General features: G+C 44.5%; 2 protein-coding genes across 2 annotated transcripts in view; both read left to right on the top strand.

Moving 5' to 3' along the window:
- Positions 1-17,799, top strand: part of LOC121569357 (U2 snRNP-associated SURP motif-containing protein-like) — a 34,798-nt gene extending 16,999 nt beyond the window's left edge. Inside the window, 14 exon segments of the mRNA XM_045221390.1 lie at positions 58-124; positions 6,776-6,942; positions 12,681-12,843; positions 13,375-13,454; positions 13,600-13,687; positions 14,220-14,360; positions 14,588-14,660; positions 14,663-14,836; positions 14,999-15,085; positions 15,274-15,470; positions 15,836-15,946; positions 16,267-16,406; positions 16,875-17,063; positions 17,307-17,799. Of these exon segments, the coding sequence (XP_045077325.1) occupies positions 58-124; positions 6,776-6,942; positions 12,681-12,843; positions 13,375-13,454; positions 13,600-13,687; positions 14,220-14,360; positions 14,588-14,660; positions 14,663-14,836; positions 14,999-15,085; positions 15,274-15,470; positions 15,836-15,946; positions 16,267-16,406; positions 16,875-17,063; positions 17,307-17,445 (1,816 nt within the window). The 3' untranslated portion in view covers positions 17,446-17,799.
- Positions 17,800-18,289: 490 nt separating this feature from the next.
- Positions 18,290-20,455, top strand: LOC121569356 (U2 snRNP-associated SURP motif-containing protein-like). Its single transcript, XM_045221542.1, has 5 exons — positions 18,290-18,366; positions 19,130-19,217; positions 19,724-19,864; positions 20,061-20,137; positions 20,383-20,455. Exons 3-5 carry the CDS (start codon positions 19,733-19,735, stop codon positions 20,453-20,455), a joined length of 282 nt encoding a protein of 93 aa, XP_045077477.1. The 5' UTR covers positions 18,290-18,366; positions 19,130-19,217; positions 19,724-19,732.
- The last annotated feature ends 950 nt before the right edge of the window (positions 20,456-21,405 follow it).

Here is a 21,405-nt window from a genome sequence, read left to right as displayed (position 1 = left end):
ATGTATTTGTTATACAACAAGTTGACTGTTTGTCATTATGTTGCCTCTGTTGGTCAGGTTTCTGTTTGAGAATCAGAGCCCAGCACACGTGTACTACCGCTGGAAACTCTACACAATACTGCAGGTCAGTGTGGACCAGACAATCATCTGGCATCATCTCCGGCATCACATCCTCCCTTTCTGCCTTCTTCTTTAGCACCTCTGTTGTCTGTTCTCATGACTGGTAAAGGTGGAAAGTAGTTTACAGTGAGGGGGGAAAAAAGTATTTGATCCCCTGCTGATTTTGTACGTTTGCCCACTGACAAAGAAATGAGGGAAAAAGGCAGTCCCGGTCGTCAAGGGCAACAGGACTGCAGGGTTGCGGCATGCTCAGAATGGCCTGGACTCGAACGGGGGGCGCAGTTTTGTAATGTACTTTATAATAACACCTATGTCTTTATCTTTTTATACGAGACCCAAACAAAAACAATGAACACATAGTCGGTAGTCCTTTGCTTATCGTGATACCTCTGCCAAAACTTAAAGAAAATAATTGCGTTGCTAAACCGGAACATTACGTGTAATGTATATAGATTTGAATTGAGTTTTTTGTATGATTCAAGCTAAATATTTGTAAGTCGCTCTGGATAAGATTTAAATGGAATGACCAGTCTATAATTTTAATGGTAGGTTTATTTGAACAGTGAGAGACAGAATAACAACAAAAAAATCCAGAAAAAACGCATGTCAAAAATGTTATAAATTGATTTGCATTTGAATGAGGGAAATAAGTATTTGACCCCTCTGCAAAACATGACTTAGTACTTGGTGGCAAAACCCTTGTTGGCAATCACAGAGGTCAGACGTTTCTTGTAGTTTGCCACCAGGTTTGCATACATCTCAGGAGGGATTTTGTTCCACTCCTCTTTGCAGATCTTCTCCAAGTCATTACGGTTTCGAGGCTGACGTTTGGCAACTCGAACCTTCAGCTCCCTCCACAGATTTTCTACTGGCTAGGCCACTCCAGGACCTTAATGTGCTTCTTCTTGAGCCACTCCTTTGTTGCCTTGGCCGTGTGTTTTGGGTCATTGTCATGCTGGAATACCCATCCACGACCCATTTGCAATGCCCTGGCTGAGGGAAGGAGGTTCTCACCCAAGATTTGACGGTACATGGCCCCGTCCATCGTCCCTTTGATGCGGTGAAGTTGTCCTGTCCCCTTAGCAGAAAAACACCCCCAAAGCATAATTTTTTCACCTCCATGTTTGATGGTGGGGATGGTGTTCTTGGGGTCATAGGCAGCATTCCTCCTCCTCCAAACACGGCGAGTTGAGTTGATGCCAAAATGCTCAATTTTGGTCTCATCTGACCACAACACTTTCACCCAGTTCTACTCTGAATCATTCAGATGTTCATTAGCAAACTTCAGACAGACCTGTATATGTGCTTTCTTGAGCAGGGGGACCTTGCGGGCGCTGCAGGATTTCAGTCCTTCACGGTGTAGTGTGTTACCAATTGTTTTCTTGGTGACTATGGTCCCAGCTGCCTTGAGATCATTGACAAGATCCTCCCGTGTAGTTCTGGGCTGATTCCTCACCGTTCTCATGATCATTGCAACTCCACGAGGTGAGATCTTGCATGGAGCCCCAGGCCAAGGGAGATTGACAGTTATTTTGTGTTTCTTCCATTTGCGAATAATCGCACCAACTGTTGTCACCTTCTCACCAAGCTGCTTGGCGATGGTCTTGTAGCCCATTCCAGCCTTGTGTAGGTCTACAATCTTGTCCCTGACATCCTTGGAGAGCTCTTTGGTCTTGGCCATGGTGGAGAGTTTGGAATCTGATTGATTGCTTCTGTGGACAGGTGTCTTTTATACAGGTAACAAACTGAGATTAGGAGCACTCCCTTTAAGAGTGTGCTCCTAATCTCAGCTCGTTACCTGTTTAAAAGCAATCCAAGATGGCGAAGTAGTGCAGTTCTGTTTTTGTCGTGTGTCTGTAAATAGCCTGTAAATACCCTGTTTTTTTTGTATTTTTCGTACATATTTCCCTATCAGACTTTTCATCCTTCTACAAAATATACTTTCCTGCAACCCGCCTCACTCAATGTGGAACGGATTCTATTATTGACTTACCTTTTATCTAGAATCTCCAGTTGAAACTAGCTAGCCAGCTAACTAGCTACTTGCTATTAGCCACAATTAGCGGTATTTCACCCAGAACATTGGATTTTTTTTCTGCGGGATTAATTCAATCACTGGATATTAATCACCGGATATTCGGCCAGTCTGCACAGCGCGTTATCGACCCAGAACATATCAGTTTTTCTACCGGAATTACTGAATCACTGGACCTTTAACTCCGGATTCATCGCTACCAGCTAGCTTCAACTAAATGGACGCTGTGGTCTGGCTAATCATCCTGAGCTAGGCCCATCTCCCGGCTATCTACCTCTCTGTCAACCGGACGGGACCACCTAGTGTTGACACGGAGCCCCGCCGATCCTACACGACTGGTCTGCCGACGAAATCGTCTGATGTGGTTGCGACGACGTCGACCACGAAGATTCCATCTGCTAGCTCCGGCCTGCTAGCACACGCTAGCCGTGGCCTCTTACCTGCTAGTGCTTTAGTAGCCTCCGAACTATCCTATTGCTGTTCACCGGACCTTATGATAACTCAGCTATACAGCTGATGTCTGCTGGACTGTTCCTTTTTACGGTACTACATCCTGTTTGTTTAGCCTCAGCCCAAACATGGTTAGCTTATTGTTGTTTCGGTTATTTCTAATTGTACTATTTCACTGTAGATCCCCCAGCCCAGCTAAACCTGCCTTGGATAGCTCCTTTGTCCCACCCCCCATACACGCAGAGACCGACTCAATTGATGCCTCTAGTGATACTATCTCTTTCATTGTTACCCAACGCTTAGGTTTACCCCCACTTTACTCATATCCTTCCATATCCTTGTCTGTACATAATGCCCTGAATCTTTTCTACAACACCTGGAAATCTGCCCCCTTTATTCTATGTACCCGACGCACTAGAAGACCAGTTCTTAAAGCCTTTAGCCGTATCCTTATTCTAGTCCTCCTCTGTTCCTCTGGTGATGTAGAGGCTAACCCAGGCCCTGCAGCCCTCAGTATCACTCCTACTCCCCAGGCGCTATCATTTGCTGACTTCTGTAATCGCAAAAGTCTTGGTTTCTTGCACGTAAACATCAGAAGTCTACTTCCTAAGTTTGAGTTATTCACTGCGTTAGCACACTCCGCCAACCCTGATGTTCTAGCAGTGTCTGAATCCTGGCTCAGGAAGGCCACCAAAAAATTCTGAAATTTCCATCCCCAACTATAACATTTTCCGTCTAGATAGAACTGCCAAAGGGGGTGGAGTTGCAATCTACTGTAGAGATAGCCTGCAGAGCTCTATCATACTATCCAGGTCTGTGCCCAAACAGTTTGAGCTTCTACTTCTAAAAATCCACCTTTCCAGAAATAAGTCTCTCACTGTTGCCGCTTGCTACAGACCCCCCTCAGCCCCCAGATGTGCCCTGGACACCATATGTGAATTGATTGCCCCCCATTTATCCTCAGAGTTCGTACTGCTTGGTGACCTAAATTGGGATATGCTTAATACCCCGGCCATCCTACAATCCAAACTAGATGCCCTCAACCTCACGCAAATTATCAACGAACCTACCAGGTACAACCCTAAATCCGTAAACATGGGTACCCTCATAGATATCATCCTGACTAACATACCCTCTAAATACTCCTCAGCTGTCTTCAACCAGGATCTCAGCGATCACTGCCTTATTGCCTGCGTCCGTAACGGGTCCGCGGTCAAACGACCACCCCTCATCACTGTCAAACGCTCCCTAAAACACTTTAGCGAGCAGGCCTTCCCTAATTGACCTGGCCCAGGTATCCTGGATGGATATAGATCTCATTCCGTCAGTAGAGGATGCCTGGTTGTTCCTTAAAAGTAATTTCCTCTCAATCTTAAATAAACATGCCCCATTCAAAAAATACAGAACTAAGAACCGATATAGCCCCTGGTTCTCCTCAGACTTGACTGCCCTTGACCAGCACAAAAACATCCTGTGGCGTACTGCATTAGCATCAAATAGCCCCCGCGATATGCAACTTTTCAGGGAAGTTAGGAACCAATATACACAAGCAGTCAGGAAAGCAAAGGCAAACATCCTGTAGCACTAACTCCAAAAAGTTTTGGGACACTGTAAAGTCCATGGAGAATAAGAGCACTTCCTCCCAGTTGCCCACTGCACTGAGGCTAGGAAACACTATCACCACCGATAAATCTACAATAATCGAGAATTTCAACAAGCATTTTGCTACAGCTGGCCATGCTTTCCATCTGGCTACCACTACCCCGCCACCAACTCTGCACCCTCCGCTGAAACTTGCCCATGCCCCCCCGCTTCTCCTTCACACAAATTCAGACAGCAGACGTTTTGAAAGAGCTGCAAAATCTGGACCCCTACAAATCAGCTGGGCTAGACAATCTGGACCCTTTCTTTCTAAAACTAGCCGCCGAAATTGTCGCAACCCCTATTACTAGTCTGTTCAACCTCTCTTTCATAACGTCTGAGATCCCCAGAGATTGGAAAGCTGCCGCGGTCATCCCCCTCTTCAAAGGGGGGTGACACTCCTAGATCCAAACTTCTACAGACCTATATCCATCCTGCCCTGCCTTTCGAAAGTATTTGAAAGCCAAGTTAACAAACAGATCACCGACCATTTCGAATACCACCGTACCTTCTCCGCTATGCAATCCGGTTTCCGAGCTGGTCATGGGTGCACTTCAGCCACGCTCAAGGTCCTAAACGATATTATAACCGCGATTGATAATAGACAGTACTGTGCAGCCGTCTTCATCGACCTGGCCAAGGCTTTCGACTCTGTCAACCACCGCATTCTTATTGGCAGACTAAATAGCCTTGGTTTCTCAAATGACTGCCTCGCCTGGTTCACCAACTACTTCTCAGATAGAGTTCAGTGTGTCAAATCGGAGGGCCTGTTGTCTGGACCTATGGCAGTCTCTATGGGGGTGCCACAGGGTTCAATTCTTGGGCCGACACTTTTCTCCGTGTATATCAATGATGTCGCTCTTGCTGCTGGTGACTCTCAGATCCACCTCTACGCAGACGACACCATTTTGTATACATCTGGCCCTTCATTGGACACTGTGTTAACAAACCTCCAAACGAGCTTCAATGCCATACAACACTCCTTCAGTAGCCTCCAACTGCTCTTAAACACTAGTAAAACTAAATGCATGCTTTTCAATCGAACGCTGCTGGCACCCGCCCACCCGACTAGAATCACCACTCTTGACGGGTCTGACCTAGAGTATGTGGACAACTACAAATACCTAGGTGTCTGGTTAGACTGTAAACTCTCCTTCCAGACTCACATAAAGAATCTCCAATCCAAAGTTAAATCTAGAATCGGCTTCCTATTTCGCAACAAAGCCTCCTTCACTCATGCTGCCAAACATGCCCTCGTAAAACTGACTATCCTACCGATCCTTGACTTCGGCGATGTCATTTACAAAATAGCCTCCAACACTCTACTCAGCAAATTGGATGTAGTCTATCACAGTGCCATCCGTTTTGTCTCCAAAGCCCCATACGCTACCCACCACTGTGACCTGTACGCTCTTGTTGGCTGGTCCTCACTACATGTTCGTCGAGTCAAACCCACTGGCTCCAGGCCATCTATAAATCACTGCTAGGCAAATCCCCGCCTTATCTTAGCTCATTGGTCACCATAGCAGCACCCACCGTAGTCTGCGCTCCAGCAGGTATATCTCACTGGTCATTCCCAAAGCCAACACCTCCTTTGGCCGCCATTCCTTCCAGTTCTCTGCTGCCAATGACTGGAACGAATTGCAAAAATCTCTGAAGCTGGAGACTCTTTTCTCCCTCACTAACTTTAAGCATCAGTTGTCAGAGCACCTTACCGATCACTGCACCTGTACACAGCCCATCTGAAATTAGCCCACCCAACTACCTCATCCCTATATTGTTATTTATTTTGCTCTTTTGCACCCCAGTATCTCTATTTACACATAATCTCTTGCACATCTAGCATTCCAGTGTTAATACTATTGTAATTACTTTGCACTATAGCCTATTTATTGCCTTACCTCCATAACTTGCTACATTTGCACACACTGTATATATATTTTCGACTATGTTTTTTACCCCATATGTAACTCTGTGTTGTTTTTATCGCACTGCTTTGCTTTATCTTGGCCAGGTCGCAGTTGTAAATGAGAACTTGTTCTCAACTGGCTTACCTGGTTAAATAAAGGTGAAATAAAAATAAATAAAATTTAAAAAAAGACACCTCTGAGCCAGAAATCTTTCTGATTGAGAGGGGGTCAAATACTTATTTCCCTCATTAAAATGCAAATCAGTTTATAACATTTTTGACATTTATTTTTCTGGATTGTTTTGTTGTTATTCTGTCTCTCACTGTTCAAATAAACCTACCATTAAAATTATAGACTGATCATTTCTTTTGTCAGTGGGCAAACGTACAAAATCAGCAGGGGATCAAATACTTTTTTTCCCTCACTGTAGGTCAAACATGTCTGTTCTCTCATGACTGGTTAGGTGGAAAGCTGTATAGGTCAAACATGTCTGTTCTCTTTATATTGTCACATTGAAAAGGAGGAAGAAGAGGGATTGTTGAACATGCTACTGTTTGACCCCCTGAGCAATGTCCTCATTGTGTAATCTAATGTGAATGATGTCCTAACCCCCCCACAGGGAGAAGTGCCAACAAAATGGCGGACGGACGAATTCCGCATGTTCAAGAACGGCTCGTTGTGGCACCCTCCTCCCCTCAACCCCTACCTTCACGGCAACTTTGAAGAGGGGAAGGAGCCAGATGAGGAGGAAGAAGAGCCTGGGAAGAAAGGCTGCTTAAAAGAAGAGTAGGTTCCCTGTTTATAATGTCATTAACATAATGGTATTCTCTAATGGTTACTGTCACCCTAATGTCGTTCAGACACTTCCGGCCAAATACGCAAAGAATCTGGTGGACCAACGAGTCAACCTTAGCCTTCGTTAGCCAACAAAGAAAGACCTGGAGAAACTCCAGGCGTATAGGCATTTGCTTAATCGGCTTAATCTACCAACCAATCATCTCCCACAACACCTTCCCCCTAACCCGCCCCCGTACTCAAGCACACCACAAGCGCAGAGCCACGCCTTGCAGTCGTGTGATTCGCTAAAATTAAATGATGACAAATGCTTTACTCAGTAGGTCACTCCCACAGAATTCTATGGTCACTCCCTCTAAGGCAAACTTTGAATCCTTGATGTACCAGGCTTATATGTGCTTTGTGCAATAGCATGGGGACGAAGTTACTGTCACGTTAACACTCAAGACCCTGAGATAGACTAGTGTCCTGTCCAGGGGTTGTACTGGTACATCAAGCTGTCTCACTACAGAAACAGGAGATAGACTAGTGTCCTGTCCAGGGGTTGTACTGGTACATCAAGCTACCTCACCTTACAGAAACAAGAGATAGACTAGTGTCCTGTCCAGGGGGTGTACTGGTACATCAAGCTGTCTCACACTACAGAAACAGGAGATAGACTAGTGTCCTGTCCAGGGGGTGTACTGGTACATCAAGCTGTCTCACTACAGAAACAGGAGATAGACTAGTGTCCTGTCCAGGGGGTGTACTGGTACATCAAGCTGTCTCACTACAGAAACAGGAGATAGACTAGTGTCCTGTCCAGGGGGTGTACTGGTACATCAAGATGCCTCACCTTACAGAAACAGGAGATAGGCTAGTGTCCTGTCCAGAGGGTGTACTGTACATCAAGCTGCCTCACTACAGAAACAGGAGATAGACTAGTGTCCTGTCCAGGGGGTGTACTGGTACATCAAGCTGCTCACTACAGAAACAGGAGATAGACCCTGTCCAGGTGTACTGGTACATCAAGATGCCTCACCTTACAGAAACAGGAGATAGGCTAGTGTCCTGTCCAGAGGGTGTACTGTACATCAAGCTGCCTCACCTTACAGAAACAGGAGATAGGCTCCTCAATGGGCCATTCTGGCTCGGGCAAGGCTACTAACTTTAAACATTAAAAATGAACTACTTTTCTTTCTTATCACCCGCCCTCCCCTCTCTCTCTCTCTCCCTTAAAATTACATTTATTGGGCTTTATTGGCATGGGAAACATGTGTTTATATTGCCAAAGCCAGTGAAATAGATAATAAACAAAAGTGAATTAAAAAATGAACAGTAAACATTACACTCACAAAAGTTCCAAAATAACTAAGACATTTCAAGTGTCATTGTGTATATGTAATGTGTGTTGTAATGATGTGCAAATAGTTCAAGTACAAAAAGGAAAATACGTAAACATAAATATAGATTGTATTTACAGTAAATAGTAAACAAAAGTGAAATAAACAATAAATATTAACAGTAAACATTACACTCAGAAGTTCCAAAAGAATAAAGACATTTCAAATGTCATATTATGTATATATACAGTGTTGTAACAATGTGCAAATAGTTCAACTACAAAAGGGAAAATATATATAAATATGGTTTGTATTTTCAATGGTGTTTGTTCTTCACTGGTTGCCCTTTTCTTGTGGCAACAGGTCACAAATCTTGCTGCTGTGATGGCACACTGTGGTATTTCACCCAGTAGATAAGGGAGTTTATCCAAATTGGTTTTGTTTTGAATTCTTTGTGGGTCTGTGTAATCTGAGGGAAATATGTGTCTCTAATATGGTCATACATTTCCTAGGTGGCCTTTCTCAATAGCAAGGCTATGCTTACTGAGTCTGTACATAGTCAAAGATTTCCTTACTTTTGGGTCAGTCACAGTGGTCAGGTATTCTGCCACTGTGTACTCTCTGTTTAGGGCGAAATAGCATTCTAGTTTGCTCAGTTTTTTTGTAAATTCTTTCCAATGTGTCAAATAATTATATTTTTGTTTTAACAGCTCTTTTATGGATTTTGATAATTAGCCTAATTCTGCATGCATTATTTGGTGTTTTACGTTGTACACGGAGGATATTTTTTCAGAATTCTTTGTCCCATTTTGTGAATTCTGGTTGGTGAGCAGACCGAGTCGAAGTGAGTCGAATTTTATGTTCCTTTTGATGGCATAGAAGGCCCTTCTTGCCTTATCTCTCAGATCGTTCACAGCTTTGTGGAAGTTACCTGTGGTGCTGATGTTTAGGCCGAGGTATGTATAGTTTTTTGTGTGCTCGAGGGCAACGTTGTCTAGATGGAATTTGTATTTGTGGTTCTGGCAACTGGACCTTTTTTGGAACACCAGTATGTTTGTCTTTACTGTCAGGGCCCAGGTCTGACAGAATCTGTGCAGAAGATCATCAGCAAACAGTATACATTTGACATCAGATTCTAGTAGGGTGAGGCCGGGTGCTGCAGACTGTTCTAGTGCCCTCGCCAATTCGTTTATATATATATGTTGAAGAGGGTGGGGCTTAAGCTGCATCACTGTCTCACCCCACGGCCCTGTGGAAAGAAATATGTGTTTTCTGCCAATTTTAACCGCACACTTGTACATGGATTTTATAATGTCGTATGTTTTTCCCCCAACTCCACTTTCCATCAATTTGTATAGCAGACCCTCATGCCAAATTGAGTCAAAAGCTTTTTTGAAGGCAACAAAGCATGAGAAGACTTTGCCTTTGTTTTGGTTGGTTTGTTTGTCAATTAGGGTATGTAGGGTGAATACGTGGTCTGTCGGCAATTTGGTAAAAAGCCAATTTGACATTTGCTCAGTACATTGTTTTCACTGAGGAAATGTATGAGTCTACTGTTAATGATAATGCAGAGGATTTTCCCAAGGTTGCTGTTGACGCATATCCCACGGTAGTTATTGGGGTCAAATTTTGTCTCCACTTTTGTGGATTGGGGTGATCAGTCCTTGGTTCCAAATATTGGGGAAGATGCCAGAGCTGAGGATGATGTTAAAGAGTTTAAGTACAGCCAATTGGAATTTGTGGTCTGTATATTTTATCATTTCATTGAGGATACCATCAACACCACAGGCCTTTTTGGGTTGGAGGGTTTGTATTTTGTCCTGTAGTTCATTCAATGTAATTGGAGGATCCAGTGGGTTCTGGTAGTCTTTAATAGTTGATCCTAAGATTTGTATTTGGTCATGTATATGTTTTTGCTGTTTGTTCTTTGTTATAGGGCCAAACAGATTGGAGAAGTGGTTTACCCATATCTCCGTTTCGGATAGATAACTCTTTGTGTTGTTGTTTGTTTAATGTTTTCCAATCTTCCCAGAAGTGGTTAGAGTCTATGGATTCTTCAACTACATTGAGCTGATTTCTGACGTGCTGTTCCTTCTTTTTCCGTAGTGTATTTCTTTATTATTTTAGTGATTCACCATAGTGAAGGCGTAGGCTCAGGTTTTCTGGGTCTCTATGTTTTTGGTTGGATATGTTTCTCAATTTCCTCCTTAGGTTTTTGCATTCTTCATCAAACCATTTATCATTGTTGTTAATTTTCTTTGCTTTTCTGCTTGACATTTTTAGATTTGATAAGGAAGCTGAGAGGTCAAATATACTGTTTAGGTTTCTACTGCCAAGTTTACACTTTCACTATTACAGTGAAACGTTTTGTCCAGGAAGTTGTCTAAAAGGGATTGAATTTGTTGTTACCTAATTGTTTTTTGGTAGGTTTCCATACTACCTTCCTTCCATCAATAGCATTTCTTAATATTATTCTGTTCCTTTGGCGGCTCATGATTGAGTATTGCTCCGTTCAAGTAGTGTGATTTTGCTGTGGTCTGATAGGGGTGTCAGTGGGCTGACTGTGAACGCTCTGAGAGACTCTGGGTTGAGGTCAGTGATAAAGTAGTCTACAGTACTACTGCGAAGAGATGCGCTATAGGTGTACCTACTATAGGAGTCCCCTCGAAGCCTACCATTGACTATGTACATACCCAGCGTGCTGCAGGAGATGTGACCCGTTTTTGTTGGTTATGTTGTCGTAGTTGTGCCTAGGGGGGCATATGGGGGAGGGAATGCTGTCACCTCCAGGTAGGTGTTTGTCCCCCTGTGTGCTGAGGGTGTCAGGTTCTTGTCCAGTTCTGGTATTTAGGTCGCCACAGACTAGTACATGTCCCTGGGCCTGGAAATGATTGATTTCCACCTCCAGGTTGGAGAAGCTGTCTTCATTAAAGTATGGGGATTCTAGTGGGGGGATATAGGTAGCACACAGGAGGACATCTTTCTCTGTTGAGATGATTTCCTTTTGAATTTCTATTCAGTTACAGTTGAAGTCGGAAGTTTCCATACACTTAAGTTGGAGTCATTAAAAGTCGTTTTTCAACCACTCCACAAATGTCTTGTTAACAAACTATAGTTTTGGCAAGTCGGTTAGGACATCTACTTTGTGCATGACACAAGTAGTAAGTAAGTGTTTACAGACAGATTATTTCACTTATAATTCACTGTATCACAATTCCAGTGGGTCAGAAGTTTACATACACTAAGTTGACTGTGCCTTTAAACAGCTTGGAAAATTCCAGAAAATGATGTCATGGCTTTAGAAGCTTCTGATAGGCTAATTGACATCATTTGAGTCAATTGGAGGTGTACCTGTGTATGCATTTCAAGGCCTACCTTCAAACTCAGTGCCTCTTTGCTTGACATCATGGGAAAATCAAAAGAAATCAGCCAAGACCTCAGAAAAAAAATGTAGACCTCCACAAGTCTGGTTCATCCTTGGGAGCAATTTCCAAACGTCTGAAGGTACCACAGTCATCTGTACAAACAATAGTACGCAAGTCTAAACACCATGGGACCACGCAGCCGTCATACTGCTCAGGAAGGAGAAGCGTTCTGTCTCCTAGAGATTAACGTACTTGTTCGAAAAGTGCAAATCAATCCCAGAACAACAGCAAAGGACCTTGTGAAGATGCTGGAGGAAACGGGTACAAAAGTATCTATATCCACAGTAAAACAAGTCCTATTTCGACATAACCTGAAAGGCCGCTCAGCAAGGAAGAAGCCACTGCTCCAAAACCGGTGGGGATGTGGCTGGAGGTGTAGGTCTGGATGTAGGTTCTCTGCGGGGGTGGCCAGCTCTCTAATGGGTTGTTCTCTGTCACACTCCATCCCCCTCACCTTCTCCTCCAGCACTCTGAATCCTCTCCTCTAGTGCTCTGTTCTTCTCCTGCTCTTTCTCCTGTTGATGTTGTCTCACCACAGTCCAGAGTGCAGACATGTCTCTCTCCACCTCCAGCTCTCTAGGTCTAGTTAAGGGGGTGTTGTTGTGCTGGACTGTTGTCTGGGTCTGTGCTGATTGGAGTGTGTTCACCTGCTGTTCCAGCTCCACCTGCCTTACCTCCAGCTGGGTGAATTTATCCTTCATTTCAATGAGGGAGTAGTACTCTGTGCTGGGAGGTTGACTTTCCGCTTGGGGTTGCTCGTCTGTGGTTTTTTTTACTGAAGAGGTCTGGTCTGACACGCTCGGGGTGGGGGTATCTTTCTCAAGGGAGAGCTTCTCCTGTTGAGCTATTTCTTTGATTAGGTGAAAGTCCAGCTGAAACTGTTTGGGGTTGCCCTATACCAATACTGTTCCATACTTATATTGGCTGACTCTCTCTCCTCTCTCTCCTCTCCTCTCTCTCCTCTCCTCTCTCCTCTCTCCAGAGAGCGTGATCAGCTAGAAGAGATGTTGAGAGGTCTAACTCCATGTAAAGGGGACATAGCAGAGGCCATGTTGTTCTGTCTGAGTCATGCCGAGGCTGCAGGGGAGATCGTAGAGTGTGTCACAGAGTCTCTCTCCATCCTGAAGACACCACTCCCCAAGAAGGTAAACAGGATGCTAGGCGTCATACTATGTTATATAGGCAACTTCCTTTTTTTGTTGCATGTATATAGTATTGTTTTGTATGCTTACCTCACGAAATGAATTTCCATGTAAATGGGCAATGAAGTTACTATATAGTGTCATAGTCACAACCTTGTTTTGCGTTCACCCGTGTTTGTTGCTTTTGTAAAAATGTTCCTTGTTATTTGGTTTCGAAAGAGCCTCGAGTGGCATGTGTAAAACATGGGGCGGCAGGTAGCTTAGAGGTTAAGAGCGTTGTGCCAGTAACCGAAAGGTCGCTGGTTCTAATACCCGAGCCGACTATATGAAAAATCTGTCGATGTGCCCTTGAGCAAGGCACTTAACCCTAATTGCTCTTTTAAGCCGCTCTGGATAAGAGCGTCTGCTAAATGACTAAAATGTAAAATGTAATGCAGTAAAAGTAATCCTTTTTATCATAGTTATTCCATTCTATCAGGGAGGACTTGCCAGTTGGTCTGAATGCCTTTTAATAATTCCTTCCTTGTTTTTCAGATTGCACGGTTATATCTTGTCTCAGATGTGCTGTATAACTCATCTGCTAAAGTAGCCAACGCCTCTTACTACAGAAAATAGTACGTTGAGTTTGGGTTCAGTGGTTGTGACTGACTGTGGGTGTGAAGGACCTTGTTCGCTTTTGGTTTGCATAACTTTGCAGTATACTTTATTGGCGTTGAAGATGTTTTCCTACATAAGTTAATATGTTGAACCCTCACACAGCTTTGAGACCAAGCTCTGCCAGATCTTCTCAGACCTCAATGCAACATACAAGACGATACAGGGTCACCTCCAGTCAGAGAACTTCAAGGTATATTCAATTGTATACATTTTCCAATCACACTTTTAATCATGTTACCTACACCTATCTTTCAGAACTACACAATCCTTTCAGATCTACACAGGGTTTAGGGGCTAGGGTTTAGGGGCTAGGGTTTAGGGGCTAGGGTTTAGGGGCTAGGGTTTAGGGGCTAGGGTTTAGGGGCCAGGGTTTAGGGGCTAGGGGCCAGGGTTTAGGGGCCAGGGTTTAGGGGCCAGGGGCTAGGGTTTAGGGGCCAGGGTTTATGATTTAGGGGCCAGGGTTTAGGGGCCAGGGTTCTTCAATTCCGGTCCTGGAGGGCCGAAACACTTCTGTTTTTTATTTCTACCTGGTAGTTAATTGCACTCACCTGGTGTCCCAGGTCTGAATTAGCCCCTGATTTAGAAGGAGAGGATGAAAAACAGAGGTGTTTTGGCCCTCCAGGACCGGAATTGAAGAAACCTGGTTTAGGGGCTACGGATTGCTTCTGGACAGAGTTTTACCATTTCACCTGTCTAATGTAGTATTTCCTCTTGGCCAGCAGCAACGGGTGATGTCGTGTTTCCGTGCGTGGGAGGACTGGGCCGTGTACCCAGATCCCTTCCTCATCAAGCTACAGAACATCTTCCTGGGTCTAGTCAACCTGTCGACTGAGAAGGAGGTCCCCACTCCCAACACAGTAGAGGTGAGCTAGCCTGCTCCCCCCTCTTGTCCTAATGAATGCTTACTGACCTTATTATTAGCTACGATTTGAAAATATTATCATGGTTTGACAATGTTTTGTGACTATTTGGAAATGTTATGATTTGGTAATGTTGACTGTGTAATGTCGTCCACCCAGCCCTAATAACCTTTGGAAGCTTATTTTGTTGTGAATGTATTCCTAAACCACTCCACTTCTCCTCTCTACAGAAACCACTGTTTGAACATCTGGCCCCTGGTCTGTTGGCCCAGCCTGAGCCAGTGGAGGACATCGACGGGGGCCCCCCATCGGGAAGACGTGGGCGGGCCCCCATCGGGAGGACGTGGACGGGGTTCCTATAGGGGCTAGACGGGGTGCCATGGTGGGCGGCGCCCCTCTAGACGGAGCTGTCCTGAGGTTGGATGAACTGGACGGAGTGCCCATCAAGGCCCTGGAGGAGGACATAGATGGACTGCCCTGTCAGTGACCTTATGACCTCTACACTACCACATCCACATAGGGACACATTGATTATTAAAGGGATACTTCATATTTGTTTCCTTACCTTGTATAAGCGGTCTATGGACTTAACCCTAACCTCAACAGGACAGTTTTCTAACAACTTCCTCCTTGTCTTTTAGTGGATCATGCTGCTGCCAAAGCAGCATCCTTTAAAGTAGCACCTTCAAAATGGGAAGCAGTGGAGGAGTCTGATCTGGAGGCACAGGGTGAGACCACAACTACAGGCTACTTTCTACCAAGCTAGGACTCCACTTCAATGTGTCCTAAGCCTGTTTCTGTGGTCGTTTCTACCAAGCTAGGATTCCACTTGAAACTGTCCTAAGCCTGTTTTTTTGTGACTATTTTCTTTTCAAGCTATGATTTTGTCTTAATTGTGTATCTGTCTCCGCCTCAGCCGTGACCACCTCTAAATGGGAGATCTTTGAGCAGCCGGAGGAGGAGAAGGACGAGGGTGACAGCGATGATGACACCAAGAGTTCTCGTTCAGAGGAGCCTCCGAGTTACTCCCAGCCCATCAGAGACGACTTGGACTCCAAGACCAAGCACTCGGAGTTGAATGAGGACAGGCGCACCAAGCTACGGGAGATAGAGGTAATTTTACTGGGGCATGGCTCTTGCAACACTAGGATAGTGGGTTCGATTCCTGGGACCACCCATGTGTACAAATAAAACAAATAAAATGCACGCTTGACTGTAAGTCTCTTTGGATAAAAGCGTCTGCTAAATGGTATATATTATTATTATGTATTATTACACAACAGACTATTGAGATGGCCTGAAATAAACAGACGAACAAGCACAACTCACATGAGGCTCGGAGTTGTGAATTTAATAGTTTAAAAAAAATAATGATACCAAGACGTTTGGTTTCCTTCACTTGTTCAATGGCCACACCATGTAAATTGACCCTGTCGTAGTGTTCTAAATGTTCAAATAATTTGTTTTATTAACTTCAGGTCAAAGTGATGAAGTTCCAGGATGAGCTGGAGTCTGGGAAAAGGCCCAAGAAGTCTGGCCAGAGTCTCCAAGACCAGGTGGAACACTACAGAGACAAGCTTTTACTCAAGGTATTACTTATGAAACCTAATCCTCTTTTGTTCCTGAAGGAACATAGGAGCTGTACTATTGTTTGCCAATGTTCTGGGACCCTTTATTACAGGAATTACAGTCATTGCTATTTACCTCAATATTACCTGAAGTTTAAAGCTGAAGAACATATCCAAGAGGATACTTCAGATATTGACATATTTGATATCGCAGGACTCCCTGGAAAACAGTTCCAATTGTTACTGGGTGTACTATCCTAGCTGAATAAATGAAAAATAAATGAAAATGTGGATAATGTTGCTTTCCATTCAATAATATAACGTAACGGCGTCTTGTTTAGGAAAAAGAGAAGGAGAAACTGGAAGGAGAGAGAGAGAAGGAGAAGAGAGAGAAGGAGAAGAGAGAGAAGGAGAAAAGCGAAGCTCGTTCAAAAGACGTCAAGAAGGAGAAGGAGGAGTCTACTCCGACCAGGAGAGACAGGTTAGTCCCTCATAGTTTGTGTGATGCATTCATTAGACTTAATGACATTAGTGGCTGTATCGATCAATCAATCAAGCTTTATTTATATACCACCATTTCTTCCAACAAATGCCTTTCAACGTGCTTAACAAATAAAATAATACGAAACGTTTCTATGCAAATCTAAAATGAAGATAGACATAAATAATGGTTGGATAGCAAGAGGAAGAGTGGAGAGCTGTGTGATGGGTTCTTATCAGAATAGATCCTAGGAAAGCGCTCAACTCACTATTAGGGTCCATTCATATGAACCGTTGAATAGAGAGGCAGTTCAGCAATTCCTTGACAGAGATTCATATCTCACTGGGATTCAAATCAAAACCGATACCCAGTCGTTGTACGATCAGTGCTGACAAAAAAAAAAAAAAAAAAAAATTCTGCCAATGTCGTCATCTCTGCCAGGCGTGGTCTGTCTCCTGTGGTTGCTAGGAAACGGCGTCACAGCGGCTCGCCCGGCAGCCCCCCGCGGAGCAGCAGACGTGTGCGCTCCCCGTCCCCCCGCTCGGAGAGGTCAGAACGTTCCGAGCGCTCCTTCTCCAAGGACGTATTGTCATCACGATCCCGCTCCTCCCACAAAGACTCCCCTCGCGTCACCAGCAGCAAGAAGTCATCCAAAAGGTCAGGAAGCGTTTAGATGTCTTTAAAACATTATTCTAGATGGACGTTTATTGTTCTACTTTTCCTGGTCTGCCTGGCTCTTTTTTTTTTTTTTTTTACCTTTGAGACACCAACTGTTAGTAGGATAGATATTTGATGGATATTCTTTGTGATGGGATAACTTTCAGAAACTTCCTTAAGGCCATTACAGCTTGGGTCTCCAGTTCTCCTCCTAACTCTCCTGTGTGTGTGTTTTCTCCCCAGATCTCCCTCATTATCCCGCACACCCAAACGTTCCAGGAGGTCACGCTCCAGAACACCCAAGAAATCCGCTAAGAAGTCACGGTCAAAATCACGTTCTCCGCACCGGTCCCACAAGAAATCAAAGAAGAGCAAACACTAACTCACACCCCTGTTCACTCTCCACTATACACCCCCCCCGCAACCTCCCCTATACACCCCCCCTCTCCCGTGATGTATAAATAAAAGAATGAACTGGAGTGGCAGCTCAGTTCCCTGCCTGAATGTTCCTGTGAAGAAGAGGAGGAGGATGAAGAGGAGAAATGGGTATGCACCGGTTGCCATGTTGGGTCTCGATGGATCCAGCCTGGTTGCCAGGTGAGGTGTCTCTGGATCTAGCCGCGTTGCCATGTTGAGACTCAATGGAACCAGCAGGGTTGCCATGTTAGGACTAAATACATTTAGCCAGAATGGGTCTCTATGGATCAAACCGAATAATAAAAAATGATGATCTGGATGTGTGTCCTGCCCACTCTTCCACTGCCCAATGGGGTTCATCCTTGTGGTAGACCACACCCCCAGTGTGATGACTAGTCTTTTTCCCCATGCTATCCTTTTCTCTTTTTTTTTTCACAAATTAATAAAAAAGGATTCATAAAATAATATTTGTCTTAACTTTTTGCAACGCAAATCGTTTCAGACAAGTCCTAGAAGACTGCTGTTTCAGTCCGTTTCCTTTATCTGGAGCCAAATGAACACAACCCAGAAATGCAGTATTTCTCTACAGGCAACACCAGAATGACTCTGAGGTCAGTTAGAAGTGATAGCTGTTAGGATTTCCACAGATAATAGATCAAACAGTCAGTCTTTTTCCGACAGACAGGCATCCTAATGTACCTGTCCAGCTCTGGTATTAATGATATGGCTGTTCTGTGCCTGAGGACACCCCAAACAGACAAAGATTCTTGCTCAGTCTGTAATGGCAGTGGTGGAGTCCGAGGGGAAACGGAGAACGTTTGGAAGCTTGGAGCTGTACTTGACAACACTGAAAATATAGAAGCCCTACTGCTTCAAATGTACCATGGTGAGATCATCCTTTGTAGAAATAAACATATCAAATTATGTGTAACTTAGACTACACACATCTTTTTAAAGCAAAAACAACGATTTAAAAGTTTTGAAGGATGGCAGTTTGTTGTTCATTCTCCGCTGAGGGTATATACCATAGACTTTTTAGTGCTTACACTATGGTGGATATATGGATACTCCTTCATAAAGACATGGGAACACTGTGTGTGTGTGTGGCCCCTTGGATAAAGACATGGGAACACTGTGTGTGTGTGTGTGGCCCCTTAGATAAAGACATGGGAACACTGTGTGTGTGTGTGGCCCCTTGGATAAAGACATGGGAACACTGTGTGTGTGTGTGGCCCCTTGGATAAAGACATGGGAACACTGTGTGTGTGTGTGGCCCCTTGGATAAAGACATGGGAACACTGTGTGTGTGTGTGGCCCCTTGGATAAAGACATGGGAACACTGTGTGTGTGCTCCTTGGATAAAGACATGGGAACACTGTGTGTGTGGCCCCTTGGATAAAGACATGGGAACACTGCGTGTGTGTGTGGCCCCTTAGATAAAGACATGGGAACACTGCGTGTGGCCCCTTTGATAAAGACATGGGAACACTGTGTGTGTGGCCCCTTGGATAAAGACATGGGAACACTGTGTGTGTGGCCCCTTGGATAAAGACATGGGAACACTGTGTGTGTGGCTCCTTGGATAAAGACATGGGAACACCGTTGAAGATGTTTTCCTACATAAGTTAATATGTTGAACCCTCACACAGCTTTGAGACCAAGCTCTGCCAGATCTTCTCAGACCTCAATGCAACATACAAGACGATACAGGGTCACCTCCAGTCAGAGAACTTCAAGGTATATTCAATTGTATACATTTTCCAATCACACTTTTAATCATGTTACCTACACCTATCTTTCAGAACTACACAATCCTTTCAGATCTACACAGGGTTTAGGGGCTAGGGTTTAGGGGCTAGGGTTTAGGGGCTAGGGTTTAGGGGCTAGGGTTTAGGGGCCAGGGTTTAGGGGCTAGGGGCCAGGGTTTAGGGGCCAGGGGCTAGGGGTTTAGGGGGCCAGGGTTTATGATTTAGGGGCCAGGGTTTAGGGGCCAGGGTTCTTCAATTCCGGTCCTGGAGGGCCGAAACACTTCTGTTTTTTATTTCTACCTGGTAGTTAATTGCACTCACCTGGTGTCCCAGGTCTGAATTAGCCCCTGATTTAGAAGGAGAGGATGAAAAACAGAGGTGTTTTGGCCCTCCAGGACCGGAATTGAAGAAACCTGGTTTAGGGGCTACGGATTGCTTCTGGACAGAGTTTTACCATTTCACCTGTCTAATGTAGTATTTCCTCTTGGCCAGCAGCAACGGGTGATGTCGTGTTTCCGTGCGTGGGAGGACTGGGCCGTGTACCCAGATCCCTTCCTCATCAAGCTACAGAACATCTTCCTGGGTCTAGTCAACCTGTCGACTGAGAAGGAGGTCCCCACTCCCAACACAGTAGAGGTGAGCTAGCCTGCTCCCCCCTCTTGTCCTAATGAATGCTTACTGACCTTATTATTAGCTACGATTTGAAAATATTATCATGGTTTGACAATGTTTTGTGACTATTTGGAAATGTTATGATTTGGTAATGTTGACTGTGTAATGTCGTCCACCCAGCCCTAATAACCTTTGGAAGCTTATTTTGTTCTTCTCCAAGGACGTATTGTCATCACGATCCCGCTCCTCCCACAAAGACTCCCCTCGCGTCACCAGCAGCAAGAAGTCATCCAAAAGGTCAGGAAGCGTTTAGATGTCTTTAAAACATTATTCTAGATGGACGTTTATTGTTCTACTTTTCCTGGTCTGCCTGGCTCCTCTTTTTTTTTTTTTTTACCTTTGAGACACCAACTGTTAGTAGGATAGATATTTGATGGATATTCTTTGTGATGGGATAACTTTCAGAAACTTCCTTAAGGCCATTACAGCTTGGGTCTCCAGTTCTCCTCCTAACTCTCCTGTGTGTGTGTTTTCTCCCCCAGATCTCCCTCATTATCCCGCACACCCAAAGCGTTCCAGGAGGTCACGCTCCAGAACACCCAAGAAATCCGCTAAGAAGTCACGGTCAAAATCACGTTCTCCGCACCGGTCCCACAAGAAATCAAAGAAGAGCAAACACTAACTCACACCCCTGTTCACTCTCCACTATACACCCCCCGCAACCTCCCCTATACACCCCCTCTCCCGTGATGTATAAATAAAAGAATGAACTGGAGTGGCAGCTCAGTTCCCTGCCTGAATGTTCCTGTGAAGAAGAGGAGGAGGATGAAGAGGAGAAATGGGTATGCACCGGTTGCCATGTTGGGTCTCGATGGATCCAGCCTGGTTGCCAGGTGAGGTGTCTCTGGATCTAGCCGCGTTGCCATGTTGAGACTCAATGGAACCAGCAGGGTTGCCATGTTAGGACTAAATACATTTAGCCAGAATGGGTCTCTATGGATCAAACCGAATAATAAAAAATGATGATCTGGATGTGTGTCCTGCCCACTCTTCCACTGCCCAATGGGGTTCATCCTTGTGGTAGACCACACCCCCAGTGTGATGACTAGTCTTTTTCCCATGCTATCCTTTTCTCTTTTTTTTTTTCACAAATTAATAAAAAGGATTCATAAAATAATATTTGTCTTAACTTTTTGCAACGCAAATCGTTTCAGACAAGTCCTAGAAGACTGCTGTTTCAGTCCGTTTCCTTTATCTGGAGCCAAATGAACACAACCCAGAAATGCAGTATTTCTCTACAGGCAACACCAGAATGACTCTGAGGTCAGTTAGAAGTGATAGCTGTTAGGATTTCCACAGATAATAGATCAAACAGTCAGTCTTTTTCCGACAGACAGGCATCCTAATGTACCTGTCCAGCTCTGGTATTAATGATATGGCTGTTCTGTGCCTGAGGACACCCCAAACAGACAAAGATTCTTGCTCAGTCTGTAATGGCAGTGGTGGAGTCCGAGGGGAAACGGGAGAACGTTTGGAAGCTTGGAGCTGTACTTGACAACACTGAA

This window comes from Coregonus clupeaformis, chromosome 7 (assembly GCF_020615455.1).
Source record: "Coregonus clupeaformis isolate EN_2021a chromosome 7, ASM2061545v1, whole genome shotgun sequence".
Lineage (NCBI taxonomy): Eukaryota > Metazoa > Chordata > Actinopteri > Salmoniformes > Salmonidae > Coregonus > Coregonus clupeaformis.
Note: the sequence above shows the minus strand (reverse complement) of the source record. Positions and strands in the feature narration are given on the sequence as shown.

Coding starts and splice junctions, on each gene's coding strand:
- LOC121569356 (XM_045221542.1), top strand. CDS start 19,733: ATGTCGTGTTTCCGTGCGTGGGAGGACTGGGCCGTGTACCCAGATCCC. Junction 19,865..20,060: donor CCACTCCCAACACAGTAGAG/GTGAGCTAGCCT, acceptor TTCTTCTCCAAG/GACGTATTGTCATCACGATC. Junction 20,138..20,382: donor AGCAAGAAGTCATCCAAAAG/GTCAGGAAGCGT, acceptor TTTCTCCCCCAG/ATCTCCCTCATTATCCCGCA.